The sequence below is a fragment of the Gavia stellata genome, chromosome 2, assembly GCF_030936135.1.
Source record: "Gavia stellata isolate bGavSte3 chromosome 2, bGavSte3.hap2, whole genome shotgun sequence".
Taxonomy (NCBI): Eukaryota; Metazoa; Chordata; class Aves; order Gaviiformes; family Gaviidae; genus Gavia; species Gavia stellata.
In genome coordinates this window covers 72,828,824-72,839,724 of record NC_082595.1, presented here as the reverse complement: position 1 = coordinate 72,839,724, position 10,901 = coordinate 72,828,824, and the positions used below count along the sequence as shown (strand labels likewise).

General features: G+C 41.7%; 1 protein-coding gene across 1 annotated transcript; it reads left to right on the top strand.

Moving 5' to 3' along the window:
- Positions 1–2,855: 2,855 nt before the first annotated feature.
- On the top strand, positions 2,856–10,573 carry C2H6orf163 (chromosome 2 C6orf163 homolog). The gene is made up of 5 exons (XM_009808921.2): positions 2,856–3,062; positions 5,233–5,327; positions 5,881–5,988; positions 8,220–8,422; positions 9,805–10,573. The coding sequence occupies exons 1-5, from the start codon at positions 2,915–2,917 to the stop codon at positions 10,301–10,303; spliced, it is 1,053 nt and encodes a 350-aa protein (XP_009807223.2). The 5' UTR covers positions 2,856–2,914; the 3' UTR covers positions 10,304–10,573.
- The last annotated feature ends 328 nt before the right edge of the window (positions 10,574–10,901 follow it).

Here is a 10,901-nt window from a genome sequence, read left to right as displayed (position 1 = left end):
TCATTGAAGGGTTTTATTTAATAAAGGAATTTGTAAAATGCTGGCCAAAATAATCCTTGGATGCTAATATACTCTTCCTTACAAATGAAAAAAATAAATCAGTAGCTAGATAGAGGGGAAGAAGTGAAACGAGTGCTTCTGCCAAGAGAAAGGGAGGAAGAACTCAGCCATTTCCTCTCCTGTTTGGCATCAGGCAGCAGATCAGTGAACATACCAGTATCAGCTTGCCAATCAATATGTATAACTCTGGGTTAGCCGGAGCTTGTGGGGTGTTCTTGACTAGTCAGCAGGGCTAGTTTATTTAAGCTGCAATCAAAGATTAAATTTATCTGTATTGCAAAGTACATTATATAACATTAATTTATTATAGGTTTCTGAGCTCAAAATAAGGAATGGAAACCCTAAAATCAACAGGTTCTTACAGACATGGAGAAGAGAAGGTATCAACCTGAGCAAGCCCAGTCTTGCCGAACAGCCCCACATGTGGGTTGGAGGTGACCCTCGGCAGTATGCTGGTTGGTGCTGCTGTGAGTGTGGCTGGAGGGCAGGTGGGTGTTGTGGCGTTTCCTTAGCACATGAGGTGGTCCCCTGTGAGCCTTTACCTTGAGCAAACTGTACAGGTGGGTGCTTCCCTGTTCCAGCACTGAGGCCTCCTATGAGCTCCTCCAGCTACTTCTGTGTGCCTTACATTTCCTAGATGGTGTCCCATTAACCAAACTCCAGAACACATGGTGGGAGGTGCGTACCAGGCTGTGCCCTTTTTCCATCATGGAGCCTTATTAATGTTCTGGTTGCATTTTTCCATTCAGCTCCTCATATTTACAGCCCCAAGGGCTCCCAAGAAGCTGAGAGACCTATTTGTTAACCCTCTTCTGGCCAAGATGGCTGCTCTCAGGCCAAAGAAGAACATGCAAGGACATCTGCTTTGCCACTCTGGGAATTGCTTTGAGTTTTGTTATCGAAAGATTTTGTCATTGAAGATAAAAAAGATGACTGACTGCCTTGAGGGACAGCAGTTGCTCTATGGGATTTCTCTGTATCTCCTTCCAAATACTTCATTGTGAACCAGTGATTTTCCTCCTGTCCGTGTTTTGTAGTTATCTGTATCTTAAATTCAGCTGGGCCTTGTTTTGGCTACCTCCTTCTTGAGAAGGGAAGTGAGCTCTGCCTTTGATGAAGCTATATAAAAAAAGCATGTTTACAGCCTTTAAAAGCATATTCCCCTCTGTGAGCCTAGCTGCCTTACAACAGCAAGGTCCTGGGCAAATCTGAAAGTTTGCAGGTGAGGAAACTACTTGTCTTTTGATTGGTGAAGGAATTTCCAGGTGCATTGGTCAAACATTCAGAACTATCACATGCTGTGTGTATCCTGTAGAATATGTTTTGTTTGATAGGATGTGATGGATCTTTAGAATTAATCTGTTCTTTAAAAAAGGGTCACACAGGATTTTAGCTCTCAAGTTCATTAAAATGCAGGAGTCTTGTATGTTTGCACGTATTTAACTAAGTTACTCCAAAACCAGTGCTACAGTAAGCATTTTAACCTGTTTTTCTGCAGGCTTTTAAAATACAGACTTCGATCCTTATACCTGCGGATGTTTCAAAGTGAGAAAGCCCAGTCTCATTTTCACATGTTTGGGAGTAGTGCAGGATTTGGGTTCTCAAAATTTTGAATTATGTTTTGTGAAGTGAATATGTATCTGGAAGGTACTGAGGGAAAAGGAGGAGGGGGATGAAAGAGAAAGGTGGTGGGACTGACCTGGGCAGGGTCTAAGCGATGTGCATGCCAATGGTGCTTCATAGAAAAGCTGTCTGAGATGGGGCCTCTGATCTGCTGGATGGGGTCAAGTCCTGTTAACCAGGCTAATTTAGAACTGCCTGGGCTGAAGAAAGAGTGAGTATTTAGACTTGTCCTTATTATTAAGGAGCTTCTCCATATTTATTTGTGGCAGCTGCTGTACAGGTAACTCTCTTAATGCTACAAAAATTACATATAAAAAGGAGATAAAGCAGTGCAAATACAAAGAAGAGTGTAGTAATTAATGGGTGTTATAGTATCAATACTGGCATTTGCTATTTTAAGGACCTGATTTATATCATAAAAACTATGTGTGTATAGGGATCAAAAGGGAAAAAACCCTATCCAAACAAAACTACATCGGTAACAGAATTCGTTCACTCAACTCTGAAAGTGCTGCTCCCCTTATACAATTGGAGGATAAGCAAACAGCACCAATACAGTTTCTTTTGTTCCGCTTTTCTCAATTTTATCTTCAATGTAGTAATAATTATTTACAATGGATGATAGCTGGCTTGACAGAAACTGTGAGTCAAAATGATTTCCCGGACAGAGGCTCTTTCAGGTTTTTGCCAATTCCTTATTGTCTGTGCTGGCTTTCACATCTTTACCAAAACCAGCAACAAAATGCTATGATTCGAGTACCTGCAACAGTAGCTATTGTACTGCTCCTAAAATCTCCTTAGACTACATGGTTTGAATAGGAATTGTTGGCATTCAACCACAAAAAAATGCATTAAAAAGCCGAAGCCTGCTGTGACACTGCTTAACTATTACCAGGGAAAGTTGGTTCTTTGTGAGCAAAGCCAGCCCTGCCTAGTGACAGTTGCTACGTAGGGAGCTGTATTAAGGCTGGAGGGGGTCACTTCATACAACCCTCCCTCATCATCTGCCTACAGCATGTTACTGAGTTATCAGCATGTGTGAATCCTTATCTGAAGGCAAACGTTTCAGCTAACTTGGTAAAAAGTAATGGTCAATGTTTTTTCTCTCCTCATCAGCTTGCATGTTTTCTGTAGCAACAATAAGCGTTTATGCCTGCAAGCAAGAGATCTATCAGGAATAGAGTTCTGACATTTTAGTAACTGTATTGCAGAAAAATACTAGAACACCACAATGATTAGAAGTCCCGATCTGGACTCCTTTCTTTGTTGTGCTGTATGTTCAAAAATAATACCACCACCACCTTCCAAGGCCACTTTTGATCGGATTCGGGAGTATAAGCCTTTCAGAACACGGTATTACACTCATCGTGATATACTGGGTAAGTTTGTTTCTGAAATCCTTTCCTTGCAATCTGAGATTTAGGAAAACTCCAAGAGCTGTTGTATTCATCTGTTCTTGACAGTCATGAAGGCATTCACATCTTGGTAAGAAAGAACTGCACTTACCTTCCAAATTATTAATAAATCCTGCATATTCAGAGGGGAGACAGGGTCAGCCGTCCTGAGGTGCATGAAGGCATTCAGATTTGGGTGTAATGAAGTGCAAAAGAGAATTAGCTGTAAGACCGTTAGCAAATGTTTTGTAAGGCTCAAGTAGTTTGGGAAGAACTATGCTTGACTTAACATTTGCAAAGATCATCCCCTCATCCTTCAACAGGACACAGCTGGGATGTTTTATCCTGAATCCTACCACGTTATACCTGATTCTGGCAGCTGACCTTAGACTGAGGCTCTGTAGAGCCTCTTGAGGTTTGATTTTTTTCCTGGCATACCACAATCGTAACTTCAACGATGAAGGAAAGTATATGGTAGCATTCACATGTTTGAGGATCTAGCAAGAATCTGAAGTACCTTTACATGCTATGCCTAATTGTCATAAAGATTTCTGATCAGCTGTGTAAAGTTTTGTCGAAATAATGCTGTGCATTTTAATTAATACGTGTTGTGAAGAGGTGTGTGCTTTGTTTCTATTTTAAACAATATCAAGAGATTATCAGTGTACTGAGATCCCTGGCAGCAGGGTGAGTGCCGTGCGTATCTCAGAACATGAGGCTTCAGCCCTGTGTCGATACACACAGTGTAAAACACGTCCAGAAGGCCAGAGACAGTCTCTTTTTAAATTATTTTCTCTTTACTGCTTAAAAAAATGGACTGGGGAAAAGCTATGCAGTCAGAGCACAACATACGTGTTGCCAAGATTTATGCACTGTTGGACTTCTATTTTGCTGATTTAAATCAGTTGACCCTTTGTCCCATCCTGCTACTGTTGTTCATGCACTTTGTGTTAGCTCCATGAGAGGACTCTGCCCACCCATGTGGAGTGGGGAAGAAGACTGGAGTGAATGAGGGAAACCTAATCCTCCAGCGGCTGTGTGGAAGCTAGATCTCCTGTGGCTCTATTCCTTTTTCATTTTCCTAATAACCCAGGAAAAGGTGACTCTTTGGCCATGCCAGGCACAGAGAATGGGATCCAAAGCAATGCCCAGGCTTGGCACTGAGTAGGAAAGGTGGGAGGGGGGGGGGGGGGGTGTGTGGATCTGAAATCCCGCTGTTGGTGGGGGAGTTTTGGTTTGCAGAAATGCATCTTTATCCACCTCCCTCTGCAGTGGCTTCCCTTCTTCTGGGCGATCCTTGGTGCTGAAGACCAGCCTTTCAAATGAGTTAGCAGGGCTACCTATTTTCTTACACAGCATGTCCACAGGAGGAGATGGTGATGCTAATATTTTACTTAGACCCCATCCATGTCGCTAAAGGGAGCGACCCTGGCCTAGGCCCTGTGAAGCAGTGTGGCTCACCTTCATGCTGCTTCACACCCCCTTTCTAGAAGGGGTTAGCTGTGCTCCTGCAGCACTGGGCTGGGCCTTCCTTGGGCCCTGGACAGACACAGCAGCCTGAGAGACAGAGGGATTGCTTTGTATGTGCATGCTTTCTTCCAAATACCTGAAATGTTCTGCCATATCCCCCTGACAATATTTATTGTGTGCCCCTAAAGTGACATGAAGGCATCTGAGGGTATCTCTGGGCAAGAGACTTTGCTGAAAGCCTTGGAGGACTCTGAGGGCAGAGGGAGCCCCTAGTCTTGCCCCTAGTGTCTAAAGGGAGCAAAGCCATTCCCCGCGCTGCTACGAGGTTTGCTCACAGACAGAACCAGGTAAATCATTCCCAAGAAAGCTGAGGATTGACCTATTGCTTGTGCTGTGCGGATGACCATCGAGACAAGGGGCCAGGAGAGACACCCATGATGCTCTCCTGTTGTGCAGCCTTGCCTAGAAGGTGAGAGTTGGGGGTTCAGCACCTTCCTATTACATTTATGGAACTGCCCAAGCAGTAGTAGTTGTGTTTTCCTATATGTGAAATGAGGGTGTATGGTTTTTAGCCTTTTGGGTTTTTTATTCTGCTGCGGAGCCAAGCAAAGGGGTCGGGAGGGAGGCATGGGTTTCTGCACTACGGTTGTTTGCTGTGCATGAAACACTTGTGTTGATTGTGCAGAGATTGGAGCAAGCATTGAACAAGAACAACACAAAAAGAAGGAGGCAGAAATACAGGAGTGCATTGAAAAAATGAAAGCTGAGCTTTGGTCTCAGGTAAATTAAATTATGCTCCTGTCATTTAAATGATGATGATTCTTTGGATTAATTGCTACAGCATAAAGACAGTTAATAAAGAACTTTGAGGTCACTGCTATAGAGCTGTCATTACTTACAGCTCGTCCTTTGTTCACAGATTTCTGTGTGCATGTATTTCTCCAGTTTCTGATCGCAACAAAGCATACTTAGAATTAATAACAAATTTTACATCTGGTCTGAAAATGGCCTCTAAAGCACACAGAAGTTATCAGTTAAAGCTGTTCCCCATAGTGGTGTGTAAGATTCTGAAACAGTCCTTTGTGTTATATGTATGTATAGTAGTTACAACTGTGGCAGCTCAAAGCTATTGTGTGGCCACATTTTAACAGGAATCACTGCAATAAAATTGCCAAATGGGCCAAAATGTATTTTGCCATCTGGTTTTAAATTTAACTGGCTCTGATTTCTTAAATAGAAAATACAGAACTATTGATTATGTAACTCTGCTTCATCTTAGTAGGATATTAACAGAATGTGAGCAGCTATACTTAAATAATAACTTCTTTTGAAGGCTGAAACACACAAGAAAGATGCAGTGGATAAAGCTCTCAAAGAGGCAGCCGCTAACCACAGTGCATTTGTACAAGACCTTAAACAAAAACTTGGAAAGGAATTAAGGGTATGAACCGGTTTGCTTTCATTACAGTGGAAATAGCTACATGACAGAACCGTGTTTTTGACAACCAAGAATGTCATTCTATGTAAAAAAAAAAAAAAAAAGGTGTTTTTTTAATGCTTGCCATAACCAGGACCTTCATTCCTCTGAGATTTGAACTCTAGTGCCAGGAGAAGTACTTGGCTTGAAAGATGACTGGCTTTGTGCTAGATGAGATGTGAGCTTGCGCTAGATGGATTTTTTAATTCACTTTAAGCATGTTTCACATTTATTTTAGTGAACGAAGTTTGTGGACTTTGCTGAAAATTCCCTGTCAGGCCTTGATTCAGCCAGCCACTGAACCTGATTAGGTGCATTTCTTAAGGGCAGTTAAATACAGGCTTAATTAAATCTGTCCTGAAGTTTCCTGTCCATCGAAGCTTGAAAGGTGTTTAACTGATTTACTGAACCGGGACCCTAAGTGGGGTGGAGGAGAAGGAGTGCCAGCATATGTATATTCCTAAATGAAGCACACCAACTCTAGCTTTTTATTTCTGTATATGGTTAGCACATGCTTTATCTGGCTGTTTGGATATCTGAGAAGAGACTCAGAGATATACAAAGAGAGAGGAAGGCTACTGCCTTTTGGATCTGAGCCTTCCTGCTTTCTGCACCGCTTCACAGGGCTTTTTACCACTACAGCATCCGAGCGCTACTCAGTCAGGCATTATGCAGCCCGTTTAACACCTGTCATCCTTAGTCTTGCAGCCTCCCACCAGTGGATGAAGGGCGCACAGAGAATTGCTGGAGTGTTTTGCTTTGGAATTTTATTTTATACAAGTTCCTAAATAGCTATCTGTTTATACTGCAGGCAGTCAAAGCAATGTGCTTGGCATCTCAAGAGGAAAAGCAGGGAGGTTTACAGTGGTCGTAAGTTTCCGGCAGAGTTCATTCCATTTTATGGAGCTGTTTTCCAAGGGAGCCCTGTCTTTTGCAGTCATTGCATCTGCAGACGATAGTTGGCAGAAGCTCAGTGCCTTGTGTTTAACCATTCAATTACTTGCCATAAGCCTATTATATGTCTTCGTAGACCCGAGCGCTCAGGATTTGAACGTGTACAATTTGTCCTGATAACATTGGCTCCAGTGAACAAGGGCTAGGGTGCAGATACAGAATTCTACAGCTGAAACAAAAGAAGAGGCAGGGATAAATAAAGTAATTGCAAGATGGTTTAGATTTGGTGGTTTGTGTTTCTTGCAGTTCATTTTAAGAGGCGTGTTAATAGTGAGCTAATGGCTCACTAGCAGCTAGCTTGGAGAGGTGGTGGCAGAGAATTTACTCAGCATCTGTCTAAGCAAACAGATAGTGGCAGCCAACAAAATGTATCACTGAATGAGTGATCGAAGTGGCTTTTTACATGTAGGATAGGTCAAAGACAATTGCTTTCAGCTGATAGCCTCAGGAATGCCTTTTTGCAGCAGTGCTGATGTGGCTGTTTCACCACCACTAATGGTCAAATTATTTTAGTTAGGCTTCTTGTAGGCAGGTCCTATTATTTGTCACTCTGCTTGCCAGCAGTAGACAAACAACCAGTATCCACAAAAATGCAGAGAACACAGGGCTTGTACATGGGTGTGCAAGAGATTTACGTCAGACCTCATGTAACTCTGCTCATTCTGTATTAGAAAACCCACCAAGATCTAAGCAACCAGAGCTTTCCCAATAGTGTCTTGCCACTTCCACAGAGGATGCACTTGTCAGGGGTCTTGTGAATGGTGACAAAGCAGCGTAGGTGACTGGGCAGTGAGTTAAGTGGGTTGGATTGCTTTACTGGATGGTCAGTTGTGGCATGGCCTATAATGTCAACAGCGGTATATTGGTATATACTGAGTTGTCTGAGATTCCAAATGGATGTATGTCCATCCAGACAACGTAAGATTACTGGTGTCATACCTTTATGTATCAGCCTGAGCAGTATCTTGCTGGCAGGCATACCAAGGACTGGGCTGCTTCTCCATCTCACTCTAAAACCATGCCATCAGCCATGTGAGCTTGTGAAGAAAATACATCAGGGAACTTTTTGTGCCTTACGTAGAAAACATGGATGATGTGGAATGATGCTGCAATAAGTCACTGTAATTGCCCTGTAATATTTTCCTGAAGTCTATTCTGCTGGGCTTTGCTGGGGATTGTTTAAAGACAACTGAGCAATAAGGTGGTGTCACTACTTACATCTTCTTTTAACTTTGCTTAAGGAAGAGGTGAGGAAGGCAAAGGCAGAGATGCAGCAGTACATGGAGGGTGAGCAGAAGAGAGAGGCTGAAGCTGCAGAACAGCGAATGGCTCACAGACTTCATTGCGCCCTCATGGAGTGTGCCCGGGAGAAGATGCAAGCGGTGGCTGAAGCCAGGAAACAGGAGAGGGAGGCAGCCCTGAAGGAAGCAGCCAGACAGCACAGGTATTCTTAGTGTGTCCCCTGACTTGGCTGGCAAACATGCTGTGCTAAAGAAAATGACTGGAATTGCATCAGCATTGCTCAAATGCGGGTCTTCTAGGAAAAGATTGATAAATCCTTTAGAAGAAAATGTATTTGAAAATGTCAAGTGACCAGCAAGACTTGCAGGCTCACTCTCTCTTGCAGATGTCCCATGTAGAAATAAAACGTATTTTGTTCCTAAAAGCAAGTATCACAAAGCCAACCAAGGATCCAAAAGTTTTGCTTTTTATGGCTGATTTAGAGTCATCAGAAATAAAGATCTCAGGGGCCTATTGTGCGATTCATGACACCTATGCAAAACTGAAAAAGATGTGTTCATATGGAGATCTGCAGGGCACAGGAGATTCTACCCATATAGATTAAGCGTTGTGAATTAAACAGCTTTGATGTCAAAATAGTAACACACCCTTCTCCCTTAAGAGTAGAATATATTTCATTTTTTTGAGAGCACAAACAACAAGATAACACTGTACTCTCACAATGAAAAGACCAGTTCAGGTGTGTTCCTTTGTAAGATGCTTTTTTTTTCCTGAACAGAGTCACACTTAAGTTTTGATACATTATTTAATACCTTCATTTTCACTATTAAAACATGCCCTTTCTGACAAAGATAAATCACATTCTGCATAAACTCAGTTGGCCTCTTTAACTTCTCATGTTAACAGAGTTCTGCGAAAATATCTCCAGCAAAGCAGAGGGAGCAATAACAGCAGGCAGAAATTGTTTTCTCTACATTGAAGTATTTGGTTCAGTAACCTTAATGGATGCCTGAGGCACCATTGTTTACGTGTACCTGAGCCAATTCTAGTGAATAGCACCCATAATGCTTTGACTACATAACATAAATTATATGTTTTATTACTGGCATGCTACCGCAAAGATGTTCTCAGTACCACTTAAACAAAATTACAGATGAATCTGTATTCTAGAAATCAGTTCTTAGATTTCACTTCCAGACAACTTTTTTACTTGAGGGCAGAATTGTTCAAAGTCTATTTGAAAATCACTGTGTACTTAAGTGCTAGCTCAAAGAGAGATCTGAACAAAGAGCTAAATAGTAATCTTTTATATTTTTCATTTGGAAGCAAGCATCATTCAATTATTGCTGGATGTGACACATGCAGAAATACAATATTCTAGAGCTGCCTTTCTCTGTATCATCAGTGGCCTTCTTTTACCCCATTTTGTTTCAGAGGTCCTACATCAAGTTCTGATTTCATGTATATTTATAGTTGAATAAGAGAGGCTTTACAACAACCTGAATGGACTTGAATTGTTTTTTAAATAATCTTTAATAACAAGTGTTCCCTACAACTCTTTTCTTCTTTTTCTTTTTTAAATAGAAAGCACTTAGAGCAACTCAGAGAAGAAAGTATGTTAGCTGAGGAACGATATCATAAGAGTATAGAGCAATTAAACAAAGAAAAATGTCATGAGATTAATATTGCCCTGAGTATCACACGAAAAGAGAATCAGATTGAGACTGAAAAACAGCTCAAAGAAGCAGAGACCCTACATCTTGATGAGCTGCAAAAAGTGATGGTTACACTGAAAGCAGCAGAAGAACAGGTAAAGACTCTCACGCAAAAACTGGAAAAGATGACAGATTGGAAGGAGAGCCTGGAAACCGAAATACAAGCAACAAGGCAAGCTTTTCAAAAGTATATTGATGCCACATTTCCTCATCTGTCACCTGGACAAGCAGATTTTATTCTGCCATTCAGAAAAGCATTTGAGCAGAAGGACACCCCAGAAGAAGCAGAGGACAGTAACAAGGAATATAAGAGAACTAATATTAGAACTGTGAGATTCACAGCCATGGGTAAACAGCACTACAAATAGGTGATGATGAAAAATAAATTAATCTGTGTTCACTGAATTATATGAGTGCTGTTAGAACGATACAGAGAAAAATAATCACCACTGTATTAAATAATGAAGTGATGAGCCATGCTTAGAAATTATGCATTAAATTTTGTTTTACAAATGCTAGGGCAGCAGTTGGAACATGTAGCACTTGAGGAGCTTCCCACGGAGTCCTTCTTGAGAAGGAAAAAATCTGAAAATTTGATCAGAAAATCTGTCACTTAGTTAAGCATCAGTGCTTGGACTGTGAGGGCTGTTGGCTCTGCCCCTGAATACTCGGGTGTGGAGTAAGACACACAAGCTTTAAACACCTGCAACTTAGGTTCTGAGATTTTCAGGGTGGTTATTCTACGTAACAATGTGTATGTCTATGTAGAGTACTTGCAAATGGGTAGTTATATGATCTGAAAACTTACCTGGCTTGAGAGACAGCTTTTGGGCAAAAAGTGTGTGCCAGCAGGCATGCAAAATAACTTTCCTGTGGGAGGACTCAAGTTTATCTATTCACACGTGCTTGAAGCCTGTGTGGCTTTAGGCCAGCCTCAATACATTGATTGGGTCTGAGATTCAACCT